Source organism: Neurospora hispaniola (assembly GCF_033458365.1).
Source record: "Neurospora hispaniola strain FGSC 10403 chromosome Unknown B0T23scaffold_1, whole genome shotgun sequence".
Classification (NCBI taxonomy): Eukaryota; Fungi; Ascomycota; class Sordariomycetes; order Sordariales; family Sordariaceae; genus Neurospora; species Neurospora hispaniola.
Window position 1 is genome coordinate 223,551 of NW_026944406.1, and position 24,247 is coordinate 247,797.

The window sequence follows — 24,247 nt, forward strand, 5'->3', positions numbered from 1 at the left end:
TAATTACTTTTTGTAGAATTTCTAATTCTAATTAATAAAGAAAACCTAGATAAAATTGTAATACATCAAAATAATTATAATACGCTAATTATTAATAGTCCTTAACCTATCCTTTAGAGTATTTACTTTGAAAATTTCCCGCTATAAGCGCGGAATAATAATAAAATTTATTACAACCTAACTTACAATACCCCGCAACCGCCGCCTAAGAGATAACGGCTTACGTTAATATAAATTATATAGTAGTAGTTTTAATAGATTAATAACTTTATAGGTATAATTAATATGCTAGTAGTAATAATTAGGAATTAATAGCCGGTAATAGTTATAATACCCTCAATATTATAATAAAGGGGTAATAGAAATGTGCTTCCAACGCCCTTATAAGGAGTTGCTAGACGGTGGAGAGAGGGGATTATACGATTTTAGCGATATTTGTATTTTTATACGTAATAATATATTATACTACTAGAGCGCTTTAGAATATAATCGGTTTACAATTTTATATAAAATCCTTTATAAATGTTATGCCTATATTAATTTGGTGGGGATTACAGCGTAGCTAATATTTATATAATATATAGGACCAGAAAGTAGGACTATAGCTGGGCCTTCTCCTTCAGGTTAGAGATCCGTCATATTAGCGAGGCATACAGTCACTTTATCCGGTTCGGTAGGAAGATGTATTCCAAAATACTGTATTTGGATTGTTTGGTAGTAATTTATATTAATATTTTTACTTAATTGAGATCTAAGTTTGACCGGACTCACTTTCTTTCCTTCTTTCCTTTTTTTTTCCCATTTTTTTGGAGGGGAGTATATTTGGTGAAAGTATATTACCCTATCCAGAATAATAAGAGAAGTGACTAACTATTTCTTGAAGGAATTTACGAAAATGACCGATCGTGAGTTAATAGACTTTTACCTTATCTTTGCAGTAGGATATTATCGATTGAAAAGATTAGTTAAATTCCTTAGAGCTATGCCCTAAGCGGTTAAGTAGTCTAGATATAGGGAAGGGGGGTAGTCTGTCTGTAGCCCGGCTCCATGCTATTGATGCCGTTCAAAAGCGGAGTAGCTCTGGGAGACGAGGGGGTCCTGTCACTCGCAGATTCCGTGTCAAAGATGGCAGTTGAATTTTATGAGATGACAATTGAAGGATAACCAAGAGTAGAGATGACACAAAACGACCTCCTGACTTGTTGTCCTCGAAGCTGGTGATGGAGGCTTCAATGATTTTCGAGGTGAAGGGAACACTTCACGTGCTTGTGAATTCGCGGTTGGTTGGCGAGGTTGGGTACGTACCTGAACGTGTGGCTCGTGCACACCATTAGCGTCCTCCACGTGATGACGTCCAACCCCGCAGTCCCACCTGGGAAACGACGCCAAGCGGGGCCCCAGATGCCGGCGGCATTTCACTTTCAACAACAACAACCCAACAATCATCACCAGGTCTCATGACAACAATCAGGCAGGACTACCTCATGGTTATTATTGAACTGACACTCGGAATCAAATAGTTCTTGACGGCCTTTATCTACGGACGCGTCTTATCATTTTCATACACAATACGATAAACAGACCATCTCTCCACCAAACACTTGTACCAACCGCCACGACAAAGTATCACCATTCAATGATACCATCATAAACGACATCAGACATCATCGCCAACATGGACCCTCCAAGCCGTCCTCTTCCGCCAATTCACCACCTCAACCTTGAGTTAATCCTCATCCCCCCCATTCTCTTGGCCATCGCGACAGCCCTCAGTCTTTTCACCCACTCCGACACCGACCTGTACATGCTCTACTCGCAATGTCATTCCCACGCCCGCATCGAATGGCTCTCTCGCGTTCCCCTGTTTGGTCCTCTCGCCTGCTTTCTCGTGTCTTTCTTCCAAGAGGCTCTCCTCTCTCCGGTCCGCTCCAAAGGCATCATGTCTGTCATCCTCAGCTATGTCGCCGGTCTGCTAACCATCACCACGGTCGAGTCCTCTCGTATCTGCAATCAATCGGCCTTCTTCCTCGCCTTCCCCACCGCCACTTGGCTCATCTTTGACCTCGTTGGCGGCGCCCTAGTCTGGGAGATCATCATCATTCCCGCCTTCTTCCACCGCGCAAAGCTTGTCATTCTGGCCCGTCGCCAGGGCACCACTACCTCCGAGGGTGAAGAAGTCGCCGAACCCGAGCTCATCCTCGGCGCCCCGCGTCACTTGTCCACCCTCGCCGAGTCGATCTCCATCCCTGTGTCAATCGCAATCGGCTACATCCTCCCCTCGCTGCTCATTCTCCTCCTTCCGTCAGACAAAACCACCGTCCCCATTCTCGTCTGGCTCTTCTTCCCTGTCTGGGTGTCCTTCCTCCACCAAGGTGTGCGTACCGCGCTCCTCCATGTGTTCAGAGACCACCCAACTTGGCCTAGACCCTTCCACCTCGAGACCTCTCTTCTCCCACTGGTTTTGACCTACGCTGCGCCTATCCTCTTGTCGCTGGCCTCGCACATCTACCTGATTGTCACACTCTTCACCCACCCGCACGACGATCGGAAGGAAATGACGCTTGCTACGACACGGTTCATCATGGTCAACATGGTCTTTGTCGGGCTGACGGTGTTGTACTGGGCGTTTATCGAGGCTGGATGGCAGACTGCCTTGGTGATGCTGGTGGTCACGGTGTTGGCAGGACCCGGAGCGGGAGTGTGTGTGGGATGGATATGGAGGGAAAGTGCGGTGGGGGTGGATTGGATTGGACGGAGATTTGGACCGAGAGCGGCTGTTATTGCTGTCGCGGTGGGAGGAACCGGCTCGAGGAGAGGGAGTGACGGTGAGCGAGATGGAGAAAGGGGTCAGGTGGGTGGCAATGGACCGTCTGAAGAAACGCCGCTTTTGCGGTAGGGAACAAAGGATGGGATGTGGTGTTTGTTATGTGAGAACCTTGGTTTTTGTTGCATTTCGTCGGTTTGGTGTTGCATGTTTTATTTGGTGATCAAGATGGATTGAGGTTTAGACGGGCGCCGTACTTTGTGATTCTGTCTATCTCTTTCTTGCTCTCGGCGGCGTTTTTGGCATTGATGGTTCCTCTTTTCCGTATATCCAACGTTGTCCGTTTCGCCAAATGTTTCATTGGCTCCAAATTCAAGCTCTCCTTATCCAAGTTCACATGTGTGCATCAAACCTCCCTCTTCTTTGCCGTTCTTGTTCGATCTCCTCGTCGTGGACATTCAGAGCTTGAGAATTTCTGCAAGATATCCATCGGTCGGTGGCTGATTTCCCTACAATGTTTTTGCTTCTCAATGTTGGGTCTTCAATATTCGATGTGGCAAGGGAGGGTGGAATGGGCGGCCCCACATGCTCCTGCCTCGACAGACGGACCAAAGTGGAAGGAAGTTCGGGGCACAGCAACGAGAAGCGGCCCCTCGTCGAAATCTGAACGGATTCTCAACACCAACATCACCTCGTTCTCACCTTACACAGTGATAAATAATTGCTTCAATGCGCACAATTCTTGAAATTCGCGGTGGAGTCAACCTCCCACCATAAATTCACTCCCAACCTTCGCCCTCTTCCTTCTCGTCTCGTCGCAATTTCAGGACCGGACAGCCTTCGCACGACGACTTGACTCAACTCGTTGTTTCTTCCATTCAGCGCATCGTCATTTGCTTCTGTCCAATCCACTCATTGTGTTTGATCAATTGCACAGATCGTCCGACTTCGAGCAAACACAACAGAGACATGCCGTCGCCGCGGAGGAATGAGATGGAGTATGACCGCATCCGAGGCGGTGATGGTCGCAGATATTCTCTCTATAAAGGTACTCGTTGCCCATTCCCTCTATAATGAATGCAGCGTCAAGTTTTGAGCCATACTAACACCAATCTCGTTGCCCATCTAGCCAATGGTCCGAACAAGCATGCCCACCATGGCCACGGCGCCTTGTTTCCAGAAAATTATGCTCCTAGACCAGGATGTCCCAACATGAAATGGCATTGCCCCATCATTGGATGCAATCGAGCCTTCAGGCTCCTCAGAGATTTGGGCGAGCATTTCAATGTGAGTGTCTCCCGTCTTTCCTTCCGTCCTCGGACATATCTCTCAGCCAACCCTCGCCTTCGTTTCTCTTTCTCGTCGCTAACCTCCCCTTACACCCAGACCGATCACAAAGGCGACATTCTTCACGACTTGCGAGATGGCAACTTTCGCAAGATTGGCAATGCCGGAAACCGCCCGCCCTACGTCGGCTACCGAAGTGACAATCCGCCGTCGCCCATTCCCCTCCCCCCTCCATCGCCGCCTAAGCGTCCGGCCGCTGACAATTCCTCCGCCGCCGTCCGTACAGCCACTCCTGGATTGTTCTTCAAGCAGGAGTATTCTGATGACGAGGACGCTCGCCCAAAGGAGACATCGTACATTATTCTCGACCACGAGAGCGATGAGTGGGTTTTTACAAGTCCTCTTTGCCGGTTATAACGAGATTAGCTAACCCACAAATCCAGCCATAGGTCACAGCAAGAAAGCAACTCGAATAACGACGACCCGGACAGCGCCGATAGCACACATGACACCGACAGCGACTCTGACGAAAGCGAGCATACCGAAAAAGAACACAAAGTTCAGCAGAGAGAGCAGCAATATCGTTCGGACAGCCATATTGACAGTGATGACGACGACAGCGTCCAAGATCGTGGCTCCGACATCTGGGCTTACATCAACAGTTTGACGCCAGAACCTATCGCCATCCCCGACGACGCATGTATCAAGGAACTGATGAGGTTGCCTCTCCTTCGTGAGCTCCCCTTTTCTTGGAAAACGCGTCTTTCCAAAAAGAGCTGGGTGAAAAACTACTGCAGCCTCAAGACTATCACCGCAATCATGCACTTCCTTGTCGGCGAAGACCGGGACCGCAAGGTCTGCAACGGCCTAGGTTGCGACACTTTAGGGAACGACGGTCTTATATCCGCGCTATCTGATTTTGCCATAGGCAGCGACGCATTCCATGGAGAGTACGCCTTTCCTCGCTGCATCATGCTCCCAGACAACATCATGATGTCGAAGGCCGTCATGGAGCGGATTGGCATTAACCAATGCGTCAACGCATACTACAGACGCGGCAAAAAGGTTCCATTTCCGGGTCTAATCTTTCCCCGTCGCCTGGAGGTGCCTCAGACACCCAAAGGCCGTGGCAACAACCGCCCCTACAGCGAATCTTCCGTGCTCCGTCGCCAGGCCCGACTCCCGTCGCTTTCTGTCACGCCATCCAGATCTCCCAAGCGCAAGGCATCCTCCCCCGAGTACGAGGACGAACTCCCCTCGTACCGCCTCGCCAACCCTTCCTCTCCTAACAAACCCGCTCCTTGGGAGCAGTTCACCGGCTTTCTGCCACTTCGCTCTTCCCCGCCCCGCGGCCCCCGCTCCTCCCAAGCCGCTTCTGATGTCATGGTTGCTCACTCGAGCATGTACCTCGCATCTCAACCGCATAAGCGTATCAAGCTCGTTGACCATTCCGGTCTCGGCCGCGGCGACTTCGCTGTCCTAAAACTGGCTGGCAATGATGATGGCCATGTCTTGAGAGTTGACCAGGGAAGTGGAAGGATGCTTAATTGTTCCGTGGCCAAGGGCAGGGTGGATGTCTTCTTGGTTGTCAGGGGTAGAGGCCAGGCGCAGGAGGAAATGACGTTTACTGCTGGCGAAGACACGCAGTGGGTGGTCAAGGAGGGATGGGCATGTGAAGTGACCAAGTTTCAGGGAGAGGCGGAAGAGGCGAAGGTCCATGTTACTGGCTTGGGTGTGGATGAGCAGTCGCAGGAGTGAGGAAGCCGAAGAAGATCGGATGTGAAGAATGTTGAGAATGTTGAAGATGTGCAGAAGTGTCTGCGGTTTTCGACAGAAGAAGTGCACCGAGGCTAATGCCGCGTTCTATGTCTTGGAGTGTCTGAAGAGGTGGATCATTGTACGGAGGTGGGCGTGTTTGCAAGAGGGCATCGTGAGTTACCAGTCAAGAGAAGGATCATTTAATGGTGGATGCTCAATGTACCGGATGTCGAACACAAGTTTGCACAGCCAGTGGCTGGTATCCAATTGGAAGTTTACCTGTTTACAGATCATGGTTTGTCTCGTCGTGCCAGACGCACGAACAAGCGGCCAGGAGTTCTTTTTGTCCATTACACTATGCCGAGCTGGCATAGATAATGCCTAAAATCGTTTGTTATTGAACATTACCTTTCTGTCTCTGTTCTCCTCGCACTTGTCCAGTGTTTGATATCTTGTTTTCTTTTTTTCTTTCCCCCTTTCTAAGTGTCTTGCGACTGCTATTCACTCGGTGTACTCAATCCAGGCTCCAAGAAGCCGAGGATAAGGATGGATGTCGATGGCGGAAACATCCTGTTGCGCATTTGGCGAGAGTCCTTATGGAGGCAGCGTTGCTTTCTCTTGGATATTCTGCACCTTTGACGCTGGAGCAGTTTTTAACCCATTTGTCACTTGCGTATACCCAAGGTTCTTCCATGGACGAATGAACAATCGATGTTTGTTTTCATTAACGCGCATTTCCATGCGTGCAAATCATGGCGAGTGTTCGTAAGAACAACACGAACACACCACGGTCCAGTTCGTCATACCTTCTAAATAGTAGTCTTGCATGCATTCAAATGCGTTCTTGCTGTAGCTTCAAGTCCAACCTCTAGGCACTTTCTAGATGGAGGAATTCCTATCAGACTCTGGTAGCTGTGTAACGACCATTCCAATCTCAACCCAACGAACGGTATCATACTGGCCGTGTTCAGTAACTTTGATTTATTGTTACGACGCCACTTCCACATCAGACGGTACCAGGTCTTCCTTCCTCCCTTCACTTGTCCTCGGCTTGTGTCATCCCGCCATTGGGCTGTGACCCACACGTTCTCAACTTACCAGTCCGTGCCGGCCGTCAGGGCAAACTCCCCCCTCCTCGGCCACGAAAATTTCAGACATCGAATCTTCTTTTTGCGGAAGTCGTGACTTTCAATTTTTCTCCCCGGTCCCGGCACAAGTGTAGATCCCACTACTAACTTCTCCCTACAACATCAAGCGAGATCTGGTCTTCATCATTGCTTCCTTCCTTTGCTAACCCCTAGCCATTGCTGCTGTCATACTCTCGCTTTTCATCATCGACCACTTCATCATTTTGGTGTTTTAAGAATTGCGAGAATGCCTCCTTCAGGTGCCGATACGAGAAGAAAGCGGTCAAGAGATGAAGGACCGGAAGATGCTGCCCGACCTCACAAGAGGAGATCGCAGGGCGCATCTGCTGCGTTCTCGAACCCAGCCTCTGCCGAAGACTGCGATCCTCCAGCGCTGACCACTCTCGCGGATGGATCGAGGAGGTACGACGAGTTCAAGGGTGATATAGGTGAGTTACTATATGCTTCTCTTGGTCAAGTTCTTCTTACGAGCGAGCTGCTCACACCAAGACTACAGGAGACGGCATCAATAGGATTTTATCCGGAGGCGGCGCCTTCTTCCCGACCAACTACAAGCTCGATATCAAATACCCTTCTCCGTGGATCTGTCCGCTCTCCAACTGTAGGGTTTCTTTTGACCAGTGCAGTAATCTTGGGCGCCACTTCTCGGTCAGTAATATCCTCTCCTTCTTTTTGGTTTACGCTATGCGCTGGCTACTTCTGCACTTATTGCTCTCGCCACCGTTCCAGTTACCTTCCGATGTGTGACATTCATCAGTTAACCAAGTACCCTTACAGAAAGCTCATCGCGGCTGGAAGCTCTACGATGAAGAAGAGCGCGGTTTCTTTCACCACCAAGGCATCAGAACTAAGCCAGACAAGGACGGCAAGCTTCGCCCGATTGTTGTCGGCAGAGGATTTCGCGCTCCAGAAAGACAAGATGATCGACAAGCCCCGGACGCTTCTGCAGCTGACACCGCAACCGCCGCTCCCGCGTTTACTACTGCTCGGGCCATCCATTCTTCTGCTTCAGCACCCATCACTCGCGCCCAAGCAGCCCGATCAGCATCCCGCAAGGTCATAGACATCAGTAGCGATGACGAGGGTGTCAAACCAGCCGCCAAAGATACTTCAGTGCGGAACACTGTCTCACATGCCTCGGTACAACGGGAGCAGGCAAGAGGGGAGACCAAGAGTGCTGGCACTACCAACCGAATACGAAGAAACTACCGTGGCGTCATGTTTGAAGTGAGCAATCCCCAGGAGCTGGGCGGTGCGCAGCATCATAGAAAACTCTTTGCAAGTTGGGAGCAGGAAGCCGGTGCGCAGCGCCGTAAGAAAATTTCCTCTAAGACTGGCCGAGAAGTCGACAAGCGCCAGCCGAGGGACGCCTCTTCCGACGCCAGCCAGAAAGTTGATACACAGCATCTCGAAGACACTTCATCTACATCCAGCAGTGAAGATGACGACGATTCTGACCCCTTCGACTTTGAACCCTCCGACCTGCCTGCTCCCCGCAATAACGACACACAGCAGCTGGAAAAAGGTACCGATACTGCACCGATCATCGTTGCCGAGTCTAAGCAACCGTTCGATCCCAGCAAGTCAGCAATCTGGCAGTATCTCATGACGCTTACCAAGACCGATATGCCGGTTCCTGATGATTCGGCCATCACTGAGCTCCTTGCACTCCCAAGGCGCCGCAATCTTCCAAGAACATGGCAAGGACGACTATCCAAATTTGTGGACTTCCAACTCAATACACTCACTGGATTGATCCTCTATATTGGCGGTGACGAAGCATCGAATAGTCCCTGCAATTGGATGGGTTGCAGCTTGCATGCAGAGGCACACGTCTTCTGGGAAATCAACTTTTATCATGGAAACTACATTGACCACCGGTACCCATTTCCGAAATGTGTGTTCCTTCCAAATCATCTTCGTGACTCAGCATCAGTCACTGAGCGATTGGGTCATCATTTGTGCTGCAACGCATTTTACAGGAGCCGGAAGAAGCCACCGCACTGGGTGAACACGGTTCCCGATGAGAAACATAAGGCGGCACTGGATCCAGCGTGCAAGGAGGCTATGCGGAATACCTCTACCGAGAAGTCTGCTGGCACCGAATCAAGCACGAATACCTCATTCAACACGCCGAGTACTGCCACATCAACAAGCAACACTGGCAATAATGCCGTGCAGCCATCGCCATCGCAAGCCTCGCTACCTGCATGCCCTCCTATGCAACCTGCGACCATGGCTCGTGTTACAACCACTCCCCGGGATCCGGCACAACAATCAACTTCACGATCCTCAACCTCGCAGGTGCCGCTGCATGTCAGTGCCCCTCTGTCATCTATATCTCGTAACGATGAAGAGAGGAGCAAACATTCCAAGGACTTCGGCGATCAAGGTCAATCTTCCCGAACAGGCACTGCTACCTCGACTATTTTCTCACAACTCGCAGTTGCCATGCAGCAGACTGTCAGTCCTCGGCGCGCGACGCAGGCGCATTCCGCGCAACGGCTGGTGATCGGGGGGAATATGTCCGGAGTAGGAAGGTCTTCTGTTAATCCCATTGTAGAAGCGAACCAGCGGCTTGGTGATGTGAGGGAAAAAACAAAGGGGACCAAGACGAAACGAGAGGCTACGCGCCAAAAAGAGAACCTTGATGGGGAAGAACAACATTCATCTACTAGACAGGCCCAAGTTACTCCAGTATCTTCTGCGGCAGCTTCTCTGTCCAACCTCACGGTGCAGGATACATCCACAGCTCCTTCCAGATCTCCGCAGCAAAGTGGGCTAGAAAAGTCGCAGAAGACGACCGTTCTCAACCTTGCCAATGGTTCCACACAACCCATTGGCTTCAAGGGTAACGAGTCTCAGCTCCTCCAGGCATCGAAAAGACAAACCCTAGAGTGTACGGTCTGGGCAGGTAGCGTATGGATGAAGATGGTTGGAGATGATGGCGTGTCTATCACGCGGAGAGTGGACGCGGGGGGTACTTGGACAATCGGCACGGACAGTCACTGTTTAATCACCAACTTCTTCCCAGCAGCCCAAGAGACTGCTGTGGTTAATGTCAAGTCTAAGTCCGCGTTGACAAGCATCAAATGACCAACTGAGGGTAAGAAAACAAGGTGGATAGGTCGAACAACATATGTAAGAAGATTTGTATTGTGGATGTCCTTTATTTGTTTGGTATATGAGCATTGTAATGGTTTTCTTGTCTTTTATTTTCTTTCTGGTATCTGGACACTCTCTTGGTACACATGATGGCGTTGAGAGCAAGAAGGGTACCTAGAAGTTGGATACATGTCGTGGTATTGGCTTTGACGTGGATTACGGAAGTGATACGAAATAAATGAAACATAATCAGGTGTCAAAACAGCCAAATGGCACCTCCAGGTAATGGCAAGTGTCGGAGCCGGGTGTCAACCTTCCGGTCCATGCCGGCCGCCAGGGCACACGGCCGTTCCTTCCTCCAGTCCCACATGTTTTCGAGTTCAGACACCGAGCAACTTTCTCGTTCTTAGCCCTCTCAGATTTCGCGACCTGCACCTTTTGCCTTTCCTGAGCGATTCTGGACTTGATTATCACCCGTCACTTCACTGGGTTTCCCGCCGCTTGAGGCGGCATCACATCTACATCCATCCACATCTCGTGTCAATCATTGGTCACCCTTCGTCCTTAAGAGTACTTCGCTGCCGACTCACTCTTTCCTCGCTTCCTGTGGTCGCAAACGGCAAAATGCCCTCGATCAACAGGAAGCGAGAGTGGGAGGGCGAAGGAGATGGTGCCCGACCAAACAAGAAAAGCACTGCCTCTGCCTCGACTGCTAAACCCGCTTCCGCCTCCAACGACCCCGACCCTCCAGTGTTGATCGGCCCCTATGATGGTCATAGGAGGTACGACGAATGGAAGGGACAGATGTACGGCTTCCCGAGGGTTATACCGGGTAGTGGTGCATTGTACCCGACCAACTACCAAATCAACTTCAACCATTCAGATCCATGGGTGTGCCCCCTCGCAAATTGTAGGAATTCTTTCCAGCAACCTTCCCAGCTCGGAGCTCACTTTTCGGTAAGTATCACATCTCATGCAGTTTGTTCCTCCGCCTTGTAGTACGAGTAGCCCACTGACCGCTGACTATCAACCCCAAACAGAGGGCCCATCGCAAATTGCTTTTATACGACGAAGTTTCCCGCGGATTCTTCTGGGCCATCGGAGAGCGAAAGACTCCAGATAAAGACGGCAAGTTTCGCTCTATTGTGGTTAAAAGGGGTTACTTTGAACCGGACAGCGAGCGTAAACGTGATGATGTTCGACAGCCACCGGAGAACTGGGAATCCGAGGTCAACCCGAGGGCTGTCAAGGATATCAAGCTGCCCAGCATGCCGCAGGCTGCAGTAGCTCCTGCCGCCCCTTCTGCCGCCCCTTCTCCTACCACTCCTTCTCCCGCCGCCTCTTCATCGACGACATTCACTGCGTCTGCGTCTAGACCTTTGGCTGTCCCGGCGCTTGCTACACCCCGCTCTGGTGCCGCCAAATCGGTAGCAGTTCGCCCTTCTTCGGCGCCCACCGCTTCTGTTGCTACACTGCCGGCCATCCGTCGTACGGCGCCCGGTACCGCACTTGTTGGCCGTCCCACCGGCAACTCCATTCATGGGGTTACCGACATCAGTAGCGATGAAGAGGATGTGAAGCCCATTCTGCTGGACACTCCAGTCAAGAACAAGACCTTCAATGGTGCGATATCTCAAAAGGGAAAAGCAAAGACTGAGATTGAGGGCGCAAGATCTGCTACCAAGGGGCAAGACAGTGGGAATGATCTTATGGATGACGACGATGCCAACCCCTTTGACGTTGATCCCTTCGAAGTTTTACCCCGCAACATGCCTGGTTTCAATGGAGGCATTCCCCGGCAGCACTCTGGCAGTACACAACAACCCGTGTCATGTCAGCCCAGTGCACAGCCCACCAAGAACAATCCTGATATGCCAACTCACGGAGCCAACTCGGGCTACCCAGAGATCTGGAAGTATATGCTGGGGTTCCTTCAGCCTGGTACACAAATTCCAGATGATGCTGCAATTGCCGAGCTGCTGACTCTTCAGAAACGCCGAGACCTTCCAGAAGCATGGAAGTTCAGGCTCGCAGCCTTCACGAAGCACGATCTGAAGACATACACGTCGGTAATCCTGTACCTTGGAGGAACAGAGGCTGTCACAAGCCCATGTAGCGTGATGGGGTGCGCCCACAACGAACAAACAGCTGATTACGCCGCGTCGTTACAGCGAGAAGATCCCAGATTTCAGAATCGCGTGTTTGTCAAGTATGCATTCCCAAAATGCGTTTTCTTGCCGCGGCACCTTCTCGACTCCGTACCTCTTGCCAAGAGACTGAAGCGCAAAATCTGCGCCAACAGCTATTATCGCAAACAATCACCGAATCACAAGATTCAAAACACCAAGGAACAAGCGTTAGAAGCACTGGTGAGGGTTGGTAGGACGATACCAGGGTCCCAAATGGCCCAGTCCTCGTCAGCAAATGTTCCTCGGATTATTACACCAGTGGCTTTCTCGACGACGAAGTCAGATCCCCAGAGGGTCGAGGCACAGAGGGGAACGCAAAGCTCGGGTGGCAACGAGGCAGACACCCAAGAGGACTCCTTCCAAGACAACCCCATTCTTTCCAAGGACCCCGTCAGGTCGGTACATAATCACAATGGGAGCACACGGCAGACGATCAACCACCAGTTCCCTGAAATCAGACCTAGCATGTCGGAGCAGTCCCAGCGATCTGTGAGCTCGGATATCTGGGCCTACATTACCCAATTTGCCAGGACCCCTACGCCCCGTCCTGATGATGAAGCAATCACCGAGCTACTTAAACTGCCTAGGCGCCGAGATATTCCTGGTTACTGGCGGCGCCAACTCAGTGTCTTCAGTACCCTCAGTCTTCATCAACTCACGGCAGTTATCTGGTACCTTGGTGGAGACGCCTCGCTGGTTAGCCCGTGTGTACCTATGTTTGGAATGCAACCTAAAGCCTGGTGCCGTCAACTCTCATGTGAAGCCGACCCCAGCCACAATTATGAACAGTGCCCAAGTTGCCGTCTGGCGTTCCCAGAATGTGTTTACTTGCCTCGACATCTTATTTCATCTCCGGCTATCTTAGAGCGAGTGGATGGATACTTCTGTTGCAATGCGTACTATCGCTTTGTGGGCTTTCAGCAGCCGAAAGGGGCAGTGCGACCTACTTACATTGACGAAATCACCGCTACCAAATCATATGCAATTGGGAACACTATGCGGGAGAGTACCACTCTGGCAAGTAAGCCGAGTACCGTACCGTCGACCCGTCTGCCCTCACAAACCTCAGTACCCCGGTCAACTCAGTCCATCACTCACCCCCTACCATCAAAACCAGTCTTATTTTCGAATCTTGCCATCCACAACAAGCCCAGAGCAACCCATCAACAACAAGAACCCAAGCAAGCCTCTACAACATCACAGAGGCCATCAGGAATATTTAGCATCCCTGAGAACACCCCGGGCCAAATGTTCTCTCTCAAGGGCACGAACACCAAAATCATCCAGTCGTCCAGAAACCAAATTCTGAAGTGCAAGGTACTCGCAGGCGATGGCATCAAGTGGCAAATCGTTGGAGGCAAGGAGTTCAAGGCATATAAGAGCTGGATCGATGAGTGGGAAATCCCTCCTGACTCTCAGTGTCTCGTCAAGAACATCCACCCTAAGAGGTCGTTTGGGGAGAACCAGACGTGCATTGATGTTAATCCTAAGAAGGGTGTGGTAAAGGCGGCTCAAAATCAGAGAGTGGGGAAGTGATGGTAAAAGGAAGGATGGATTAAAGAAAGAGCTGTCAATGCAGGTGTCGTCGAAAACAATGAGTTGCACAAAAGAAGTGCAAATCGGAGAAGGACGAGCAAGCAAACTTTGAACGAGCTCGTTCAAGGGAGGATGGGCAAGCATTCCCAAGCCCCATGAGTCTCCGTAAGACACAATCTCAAGGGAGATTTTGAAGGAGGTGGAAATGATAACATTGATGTAGTAGGAGGTTCTGTATAACGGTTTGCATGTACGAATTACATACCCGCCACCAGGGGGATTCTTTATCCTTGCTTTCTCTTATAGCTAGATACCCTTTGGCTTCTGGTTTTGATGGAAGATACCCAGACATGGAATGGCACATTGAGCAGGAGTTCTGGTGTCTCTGGGATCCAAGGACACAGGTCTAACTCAGTGAATAGAACCTGTAAAATGGTCAAGGACGTAGATAGAAATGCCTAGGAGGGCATGTTGTACTTCATGGTCAATGCCAGGTGGCTGGACTTCTAGTTACTAGACTGGAAGTAAAACACAGAATCTAGCTAGACTGAATCAAAGCACAAACATATAGTCAATGTACCACACCCAACGACAAGCGACTGCCATTACGATCTTGCCTGTATGCCTACTTTGCGCCCGGCCTGCTTGCGCTGATGGTGATAGCCGCCTATTGTTAGGACAATATAATGAGAACGGTATTACGACCTATCCCTAGCTGGTACACAGGATGGTGTTAATGCCCTGGTGTTGAATAGGTAGACAAGTTATCTGGGAAGGCTATTTGATGCACGTTCTAATGTAAGGAGTAAGTCAGAGTAAACCTTATCCATTGTGACCTGAAAAAAGCGTGACAGCCGGGCTTAAGAGGTTCTTTGACACTCGTTTCTGGATCTGGGAGGATGGGTTCCTCTAGTTATTTTGTGTTTACTGACTTCTATCTACTATACTTGTAACTTGGGCACTCTATGTTGAGAAGATGATCACTTGGGATCTCTTCCACCGTTCTATGTTCTTGTGAGCTCGTCTTCATGAATCCGAGAAGTATCGGTGTAGTTCCCCATGCCATCATTTTTCTTCAAGCTTTACATGGTACAAGGAACCAGACTAAGGACTGGGCCTACCTCCGTACTTTCTGGAGGTATGATTAGTGACCGTGACCATGAAAGTTGGTGCCTTCTTTATCTTCCCATAGAGGTATCTAGTCTTTTCCCACCCAGTTCCAGTCTGCGACTAGACGTTAACAGATAGAAGACAACCCGCAGCACGTCCCGTACTTAATAAACCTCCACAACAACATACTCCCACTACATCAGGACCTCGCTGGCTAGCTAATTCTTAAGTGAATACAAAAATCTCAAAGACCATTGGATTACCACACGGCAGCCTGTATATGTATAAGACTGGCTTCTACGCTCCCTATTAGGCTCATTAGGTACCTCCGAAGGAACTCTCTCCGTCAGATTAGAGGTAACCTCGAGGTAGTAGTTCAACTTACCAAACACGTCGTCCTGCCACCATGTGCAGCGGCCGAGAGCTCCTTACAATAAGGGCACGAGCAGTCCAGTCATTTGCTTCTTTTATTGGGAGAGAAAGGTATGTCGCTTCGTACTTCCGCTTCCACCTTCTGTCTTGGCCATAGTACGATGTCGGACCATACCTACCTATGTAGTCCATCCCAACTGTGATACCAGCGTGGAAAATGGCTGTCATCACAGCCTCTACCGCAACAAACCGCAAGCGGAAGATTCCCAGCTTGGCATATGGAGAAGGCACAGGAGCCCAGCACAGGAGGCCTATATACCGGATCTTATACCCTTTACCCAATGAAGATCTCACGAGACGAGGGGGTGCTCGTCCATCAGATGCCCGGCTCTCGGCGCTTGAGCATATCCTGGCAGAGGGACCGGAGTGGTTTTGATGATTATCGGCCACTTCGCCATTACCCTTGTTCTTGTGATGAGGATCGAGGGCGGCAATGATGGTTCTTTGGCCTTGCCTTTGTCTTTGCGGCTGATGATGGTGATTCTTCTTCCCGTTCGTATGGTAGAAGACCGTGCCCGCCTTTAAGTCCTTATCTACCTTCTACACTTCCTTTACTTTACCCTCGATAACCCTAGTGATATTTTTGTTTCTAATAATGAGGAGACCCGACTTTTGGCGTATTAATATAACGTTGAGACGATTTTCGTCTATAACGAAACCAAGGATGAAGCCGGATCGGGTGCCGGTAATAACTACCGAGATTGATCTTTCTTAACCTTGGAACGAATCGGCCGTTTGTACCGGGGGCATGCTACGGAGGTGTGGGAGGCCGGACTTTAGGAGTCGGTTGCCGTATTCCACATTGGGCTTGTAGGCCGAAATAACCACAAAGTCCTGTGGTGAAGCGCATGGGGAATTCTTAACAAAGTCGTTAAGTAATTCTAACGGCAATGATGGTTCTTTGGCATTGCCTTTGTCTTTGCGGCTGATGATGGTGATGAAAGAGGAAGCTAAGTTGACCAGTCCAGTAACCCTTTTGCTGCTTCAAGAACGACTCAAGTTGACGGGTAGGGGCCACAGAGTGAAGACTTGAATCGGAAGGGAGCCCAAATGGCCCGGAGAATTTCCGCAACTTCCTTCCCCCAGTCTTCAAGACATCCTATCCAAAAACCTCCATCAGTCTTGGTTACCGAGGATCACATGTGGATTGTGTCGTCTTTCCTCGCAAGCATCACGATATGTCAAAGGGAAATTTCACGCGTCAGGTTCAAGTTTTGTCAGATCATCAAAGTCATCTCAATTCATTGGTATCGTAAACTCCCGGCCGGTTCAACCAGCCCGCCCCCCCTCCCCCCCCTCCCTCCCCCGCGGGGCCTAAAAGGACCCTGCATAGATCCGAACCTCCTCCAGGGTGCATGCCCCGCAAACTTTGCCGCTTGTGGCGGTCTTGGTGATGGTCTTGCCCGCGCCCGGGCAGGTGCTGCTGCTGTTGTTGTTGGTGCTGCTGCTGCTGCCGCCGCCGCCGCCGCCCACGCAGGGAGTCGTAGTGGTAGTGGTGGTATTGGACACCGGGGAGCCGCATTTGCGGCAGAGGTGGGTGGTTAGAACGGTCTGGGTGCACATCCTGGCGGCTTCCTCGGTCTTGGGTTGAGGGCTGTGGGCGGCGGGGCACTGGCTGGGATGGGTTGGGTATAGGGCGCGGAGAAAAGGCAACGGCGGGCGCTGGCACTGAAAATGCAAGTAGGGAGTTAGCTACGTAGTATGGAGGCAAGTGAACTATATGAAAAGGCATCATGGGAAAGTGAGAAGGCAGGGAGAAGAAGACGATATGCGTACCTTGTGTAGGCTTTAGCGAAACTGGGTCGCTGGTGCTCTGGTCTTGTTCAACTGGCTGTCAGGTTGCAATGTTAGAAGGGCTTTCCGATAGTCTGGCAAGAAGTTTCGCGAAGGAAACTGAACAAATTGGGGACAGGGTGGAAGGGGCGGGAGTGGTACTTACTGTGGAGGCGAGAGTCTTTGCTGTTGTCACTGCTACTGCTTGGGCTGTTGCTGCTGCTGCTGCTCTGGTAAGGTTGAACTTGGTGGTGAGGGTGAAGAAGGAGAAGAGGAAAGGAACGAAACCGAGGGAGGAGAGGGTCTTTTATCTTCCTCCAGGTGGGATGGACAAGTGCTCGGGTAAACCTATTGTGAGAAGGAACAGAATGAAGTCCCTGAGTCAACCTGCAAAGAAACTTGCGTGTGTTTCATCCCAACTCAGCAGACCGGTCACGTATGCAAGGTTCGAAGGAAAGAACACCCTTGAGGAAGGTACGATAACTGCTCACGGACAGTCTGCTCCAGGCATTCAAGTGTGTGGTGATTGGGAAAGCAGTCTTTGAGTCCGCAGTCGATGGAAACATGGGATGAGCCGGCTACAAAGCTGATGCTCGGGACCGAGGCACTTGGGACAATCCCTCAGAGGATACTGAGACATTCAAACATAATTTCATCCGAATATCATTGTTGATACCTCTACGGTAGCTACCTAGCTGTTTATGCCTTGGGACCGACGGAGGCTCATTTGGCCGCGAAATCTGGCAGAAAGGCTTGGGCTGGAGAGAGTCCAGTTCAGATAGAGGGGTGCCTTCCTCCAGGTAGAGATGTAGTCTGCTGTATGCGGAGATTGCTGCTATGAAGAAAGACGGGAAGTAGTTTTGAGGGATCGTCCGTCATCGGCGTCCTCAGATAAGAGGTTGATCATTTGGGAGCGATCTAGGCACACAGTCTTGACCCGAGGGGAAGGCACGCTGCGGATGGCTGCCCCTGGGATGACACATGAGGGCGAAATCGACGAGCCTCGATCCATGCAGATGACACTACTGGTAGGCAGGAATGGTCACGAGAGCAACGTGACGTAAATGCATCTTCGAGTGAACGACGGAAGAAACCGTTCTCGAGATATTGGGCACGGCAACCTTCCATGTGCTGCCGTTGTTGAGAACAGAGTGAAGCCACTTGATGAGCCTCCTCTCCAGGCAACATGGTATACCGGCAAAATCATCCAGTCATGGACCCACGCCAGAAGCCAACCGAAAGATTGAAGTCAAACTACGTGACAAAGCAGATTCTGGGGAAGGTGGTTGACTGAAGGAAAAGGTTGAGCAACAGAGCCCTTGTCAGATGTGCCTGGGTGACTTGGGGCACCTTCCCTACGAGGGGACACGGGCAGGATGGAACCGCCCTTTCCCGACTTTACGATGTAAAAGAGCGAGTAGAGGTGACCGCTTTGATGACCAAGTTGAGCCGCCCCCCCCCCCCCCCCCCCCCCCCCAAAAAAAAAATTACACAGGGGTTTTCCTGCGGCCAAAACAGAAGTCACGAGCTGTTCATGGCATCATCAGACGTCAGATGAGTCGGAGCCTGAAGCGGAACACAAGCGGCCATCCGAAAGACGGCAAGACCAGAGGAGGAAGGCACCTCTACCTTGGTGAATACGGATGACAGACAGAAAGAATCCAATCTGTGCTTGTAACCGTGAAATGGATTTCCTTTGCGTTAACTCTGTAGTTGAGGCAGAACAAGACTACAGCTCCTCGGCATTCTCTGGAGCACAATGTTGAATCTCCAAGGAGGAAATCATTTGTGCAGGTAGTCAGGCAAGACGAGAATCAAGTCAAAGGATTTGATCGGCTGGTTGGTCTGCAGAAAGGAATCAGAGTCTTCCCTGCAAAATCCGCAATGGACGGGCACTCTCTGTGGGAAAATTTGAATGGGGCGCGCCTTCCGCACGCAACTGTATACCAGTCAGCTTCACTTCATCTCCATTCTTTGTGTTCAATCCGTTGACCTGGACCACCGTCAACAAAAGTGACCAACATTTCACCAATACCGGCACTCGACAAACATGATACAGAGTTCTAGCAGACAGATTTCTGCCCACCCTGGCTACTCCAGCTCCTCCTACGACAGTAAGAAAACGCGCTCGTGGCCTTGGAGCTTCCTTCAACAAGAAAACCTGAAGAACGCGACTGCAGCGAAGCTCCGTGAGCAGGCCAAGATCAATACTTTCGATAAGCCTCTGGATTACCTCTGGCACCAATGCACATCCGTGGGAATTCTTAATGCCACCAACAGCAGTGTCCGTCGAAGGAAGCTTATCGTCGGACACATTGAACGGAGGGGACCAAAATTAGGTCGGTACTAAATGTCTCTCGAGCGGGGAAGGATGCGAAAGTTAGTCGCGATCCGAATGTCCTGAACCTGGCAGCTGTTCGGAAGAGAACTACTGGAACGTAAGGAAAAGGCAAAGTAACAAGCATCAACTTCTGACTCTGCGTCTGCAGCCTCTGCTGACTCGATACGGTTCGTGAGTTGTTGCTCCTTGTGCGATCGGCCAATCTCGACTAGTCGACGCCTTTTGCCTGCTTCAATCTGTCGTGGACTAGGTACCTAGAAAGACCATATGGCGAGGCTGAATCAACCAACCCCCAAAGGAGGCTGAAGCCTTTGTAACATGCCTAGACTGGAGAAACAGAACCGTGCTGACATATTCCTCAACAGTCAACTCCTCCGAGCGAAAGCCATCGCGGCGGCCCAGTCGACGCAAAGCACAAAGTTCAGGCCACAACCCTCAACCTCGGACTCATACTCTGCCTCCTGAGCGATCCTCCTCCTCCGCCGATCCTCCCCAAGTTTCGCGACACCACACACGCTCGATAATTTTCGCAGTTGTCGTTGACTCCCGGGGGATCTTGGGGGCCGTTACCATACGTGTACGGTGGGGGACTTAGCCGTCCCGATTCAGGAGTGATGGCACTGGCAGGACTATTGTCCACTTCGACGCTGTATTCGACCGTGTACATAATACTGCTATTGCCGCTGCGGATATCATGGTTTTCTGACATGTCATGGGAAGGATCCTGGACGGGTTGCTCTGTGTCGGGTAGTTTCTCTTGGGGGGTATCCGAGAAGCGATGTTGCGAACCGTTAGGATCCTCTGTTGAGCGAGAATATCGTGAGTTGATCCCTAGAGCGACTGTAGAGGTACTCGAACTTCCAACCTTTCCGCTGCCACCGCTTGACGAACCCCTCTTTCCAAACCTCCTCCTCCCAAGACTGACAACGCTAACCACCATTTGTCTCAGCGTCGGCATGCAAGCGCAAAAGATACTTGACGCCGCTTCCAGCGTAGACCACCGATCGACATCGAACAGTGCTTGCGTCGGGTTGGGCGTTTCCGTAAACACAGTCAGTTCACGCAATCGGATGCAACTGAAGATTGTGACACTATCCACGTCCATGTCAGCAAAAAGCATCGTACATGACAATGACGGCGAAAGCAAGGGATAAAGAAGAACATGGGGGTAAAGAAAGAGAAACCCACAGCATCCCGATGCCAAACATCCCCGCCACCCCCATCTTCTTCCATGCACTCATCTTCAGTCCCCTGATACACCACAGCGGGATAGCCAACATCCAGATGTCGATGGAGATGCTGATCACTGCCGCAGCGACGTGGAAGGCCTTCCTGTTTATGCATCTCCCAGGTCTCCTTCCTCCCCCATCTTCTCCCCATCCTTCCCAGGTCGCATCTCCCCCCGGTATGCCCTCCCGATAATCCCAGCCCTCGAACCACCACTTCACCGGAGTGCATTGCAAAACCCCAGCAATGGCACTGCCCAACCCAAACAGCACACAGACAGAAAGTGTTGCCCATAGCACCCTTCTCACCACCTTTCCCGGGAAGATCCTGAGGTAGAACAGCAGAAACACCACTTTGGTGAGGGCAACTTGTAGAAAGTAAACAACACCCATTCCGTAGCCGTACCGCACCGTTTTGGCGATGTTGTCCAAAGGCAAAGTCCACGCATCCTGGCCTACTCCCAAGGGATGGAGGCGGAAGATGGCGAGCAATAGGTTGGGTAGACCGAGAAGAGTTATGGAAATGAGGGCATAGTCGTCTGCGTGTAGGCGCTGTGACCTAGGCAGATACTGGGAAGGCGGTCGTGAGAAGCCGTGCGAGGAGCTGTCGGTGTTGGGGTGGGCCGGAAAGGGGACAAAGAGTTTGTATAAAGTTCGCAAGGTGGTTAGCAGAAGGGTGGAGACTAGGAGTGCAATGTTTTCACGGAGAAGGAGGGCGGAGCGGTCCCTCGTGGGGAGATGGCAGTTGATAGTTGTGATGTTCTGGGTTGCTACGTGGTTTGTTAGCACTTGGAGGTTCAGATTCGGAGAGGGTATGTGGATACAAAGGGGAAGGGCTCACTGAGGGTTTGCCGGATGGAACAGAACTGCAAGAGGCAGTGGTAGAAGGACGAAGAGAGTGTGTGGTTTACTTGGTTAGTGCAGAGGCATGCCCAGTCATTGCTGGATTGCATGCAAGATTCGTCGATGAGGTGGACCTGGATACAGTTTTGCTGGATTGAGTCTCAGCATCACATCAACAGCTTTGGTCTCAACAATGCCGGAGGTACGTACGGCACATTCTGGATACAAGGCGAGAATGTCAGAGTCGGTCCTTGGCTGAAGAGCTGTTGCCCCGTAGGACACGATGGTGAACAGAACAACGCTCGATAGAAACCACATCGTGTCATCTCCCGCAAGCTTCTGGCGATATCTGCGAGAACAGAAAGTCCCGATTCATCTTGAACCTCACAGCGGCAAGTCCGCTAGATATGCAAAAGCTACGGCTGCTTCTCGACAAAGCTCTGGCTAAGTGTGAGACAGTCCTGTGCCCCTGGGCCTGGAGGGGCAGTGGCAGAGCAGTGAACCTTATAGGCAACCAAGAGCGGCGTATAACTCTAGAGAGAGTCCTATGTCTGATTGAGAACTGCAGCTACAAGGCGCAGAGGGAAAATGACGGAGGATGACGGGCAACATTATACACTCAGCACAAGCGATAAGTATACAGGTAAACACCTGTCTCAATGTTTTGGCAGGTCCTGGACACCTACTTTCACCCCTGTGAGTAAATAATCCACCGCTGCTACATGATGCGCAGCTTAACATGAGTATGCCTGTAGGCTGAAGCAGGCATTGATTGGTGATGGGAAAGAAATCACAGGCGAATGACTGGACGGCACAGTTTCAAACACAAGAGCCAAAGACGGCGCGGCGTTACATCTTGACTGACCAACATCCGTGGGATCCGCGACATGGAAAAAAAGAGTGATGGAATGGCTATTACCAGGTAGAGATGGGACATGATAAAGGTGATGACTTTGGGAGTCAGGACAATGGCTTGACGTAGGTACCTACCTAGTCTAGGTGAAGGGCGCCGCGAGGTCGTGCCGTTATACAGTAAGGTATTATGTTGAAGATCGAACATAAAGACTCCTTCCAGGTTGGATGGTGCAAACGACGACAGCAAAGTCGAACCAAGATCAAGAATCCAGTCATTCCCAAACCATTCCTTCTATGAGACCAGAATGCAATAAACGAAATATCCGCGTCAAAGAGATAAAAAGGGGACGCATTAGATGGCATCTGATGGTTGAAGACACGATGACAACGATCGGGATTCCGGAACAGCGGCAGGACGGGAGGTCCCTGGCGATCTTCAGGGTAGCAACGGTAGCAGTACACTAGTGTACCTGTACACAGTCTCGCAGGACACAGTGGCTTGTACACTACCAGGACTGTTATCCGTTTCGGGTAATTGTCGGCGGCTGACAACCAAGAGTCCTTGGAGCGTTGAGGTTTGCTTGTGGTCCAATGGAAGAAAGTAGGTAGGTAGGGAGCCGCTCGGATGATTCTTGGTCGTCATCATCGATGCTTTTTCTTCTCTCGGCAAACAACAATTGCCCCTGAGCCGATGTTTGAAGTTCCTCCGTCATGAAACCAGTCAACGGAAGTTCAGGTCCGGACGAACAGCGCCTGGCTGCTCTGCGCACGGGCCATATCTGGACTGAACCCCAAATGTCCCCCAAAACGATTCCTTTGACGGCTTGGCCGAGACTCATTGCAGGGCCAGATGCCCCGCTATGACTTCATCGACTGATGGAATGGAGCATTTGGATTGGCCAATCTCGATCCAAGTTGACGGCACAACGTCAGGGAGATGATCTTCAAAACGCGTTTAACACACACTCACATATGTTGGGGGGAGGCATGAAGCAGCATACCTAGGTCGAGGTTCGTTTGGCCTGGCTGGAATTTAGATAATCACCCAGTTGTTGCTGAAGGGTTGACACCCGACAGAGAAAGGAAAACGACGCTCCGGTCGCACATTGAACCTCAGAAGGGAGGAGTTCATTTAATCATCTTCCCCTTCCAGCCTTCCTTCGGTTTGTCATCGATCTGTTCTGCTCAAAGAAGGGGGGACCCAGCTCGCTTCTTTTCTCGTCAACATCGCCTCTCTTCCATGTTTGCTCGATCGCCAACCCGCCCTGTATTCGCACGCATCGCACAAACGTATGGGGAACGCCTTTTCTCAACCTCTGAAGTGGCCAAATGAGATCACTTTCTTTTTGCTTTTTGGCTTTGGTTCCCTTGGCTTCCCTCAGGGTCTCCAGGGTCCATTCGTGCCCTGCTTATACAACCACTCATGAGGAAGAATTGTTATAATATAAGACAGCCCGACTTATTTACGGCTTACACAATCAAACCCTTCTCTTTTGCCTCTTTTTGCCTCTTGCGAATACCACGGCAAACAAGAGCACCGCCGTACCCTCTGGCGCCCGAGACAGACACGAAGAGTGAATACGCGCACATGACGGCAACAGTTTTGCTGACCATTTTTGTCATCCATCTGTGACTTGGACCTATTTAGCGGCGAAATGCTATTTCAGCTCGCCATTCAAATTTCTAATACATAGTGTGTGGGATACGGCTGGACCCGAGCATTGGGATCGACATTTCTTGACGCCTCCCAGCAGTCATTACGGCCGCATTGGACTGATATACCCCGTTGAGTACCTACCTCCCAGAAAACACATCACCTGGAGATACCTCTACCATTGATCCATACATCCCACGCAACGCATTTCGACCACAAACCACTT

General features: G+C 50.8%; 5 protein-coding genes across 5 annotated transcripts; 4 read left to right on the forward strand and 1 right to left on the reverse strand.

Moving 5' to 3' along the window:
* Positions 1 to 1,360: 1,360 nt before the first annotated feature.
* B0T23DRAFT_368515 (uncharacterized protein) lies at positions 1,361 to 3,069 on the forward strand. The gene has a single exon (XM_062836447.1). It carries the CDS (start codon positions 1,676 to 1,678, stop codon positions 2,894 to 2,896), a length of 1,221 nt encoding a protein of 406 aa, XP_062696398.1. The 5' UTR covers positions 1,361 to 1,675; the 3' UTR covers positions 2,897 to 3,069.
* A 907-nt stretch (positions 3,070 to 3,976) lies between these two features.
* On the forward strand, positions 3,977 to 10,053 carry B0T23DRAFT_433625 (uncharacterized protein; the record flags this gene model as incomplete). Its single annotated transcript, XM_062840456.1, has 10 exons — positions 3,977 to 4,051; positions 4,151 to 4,434; positions 4,495 to 5,764; positions 5,886 to 5,964; positions 6,911 to 7,025; positions 7,183 to 7,385; positions 7,454 to 7,605; positions 7,735 to 8,679; positions 8,950 to 9,261; positions 9,445 to 10,053. The coding sequence occupies 10 exons, from the start codon at positions 3,977 to 3,979 to the stop codon at positions 10,051 to 10,053; spliced, it is 4,044 nt and encodes a 1,347-aa protein (XP_062696399.1).
* A 633-nt stretch (positions 10,054 to 10,686) lies between these two features.
* Positions 10,687 to 13,800, forward strand: B0T23DRAFT_348473 (uncharacterized protein; the record flags this gene model as incomplete). Its single annotated transcript, XM_062836012.1, has 4 exons — positions 10,687 to 10,955; positions 11,105 to 12,947; positions 13,176 to 13,272; positions 13,369 to 13,800. The coding sequence occupies 4 exons, from the start codon at positions 10,687 to 10,689 to the stop codon at positions 13,785 to 13,787; spliced, it is 2,628 nt and encodes an 875-aa protein (XP_062696400.1). The 3' UTR covers positions 13,788 to 13,800.
* A 2,707-nt stretch (positions 13,801 to 16,507) lies between these two features.
* On the forward strand, positions 16,508 to 17,647 carry B0T23DRAFT_307942 (uncharacterized protein; the record flags this gene model as incomplete). Its single annotated transcript, XM_062834450.1, has 3 exons — positions 16,508 to 16,559; positions 16,663 to 16,862; positions 17,168 to 17,647. 3 exons carry the CDS (start codon positions 16,508 to 16,510, stop codon positions 17,645 to 17,647), a joined length of 732 nt encoding a protein of 243 aa, XP_062696401.1.
* A 1,842-nt stretch (positions 17,648 to 19,489) lies between these two features.
* On the reverse strand, positions 19,490 to 21,849 carry B0T23DRAFT_416480 (uncharacterized protein). Its single transcript, XM_062839634.1, has 4 exons — positions 21,723 to 21,849; positions 21,511 to 21,661; positions 20,632 to 21,439; positions 19,490 to 20,534 (listed from the first exon to the last, which is right to left on the reverse strand). The coding sequence occupies exons 1-4, from the start codon at positions 21,828 to 21,830 to the stop codon at positions 19,865 to 19,867; spliced, it is 1,737 nt and encodes a 578-aa protein (XP_062696402.1). The 5' UTR covers positions 21,831 to 21,849; the 3' UTR covers positions 19,490 to 19,864.
* Between the last annotated feature and the right edge of the window lie 2,398 nt (positions 21,850 to 24,247).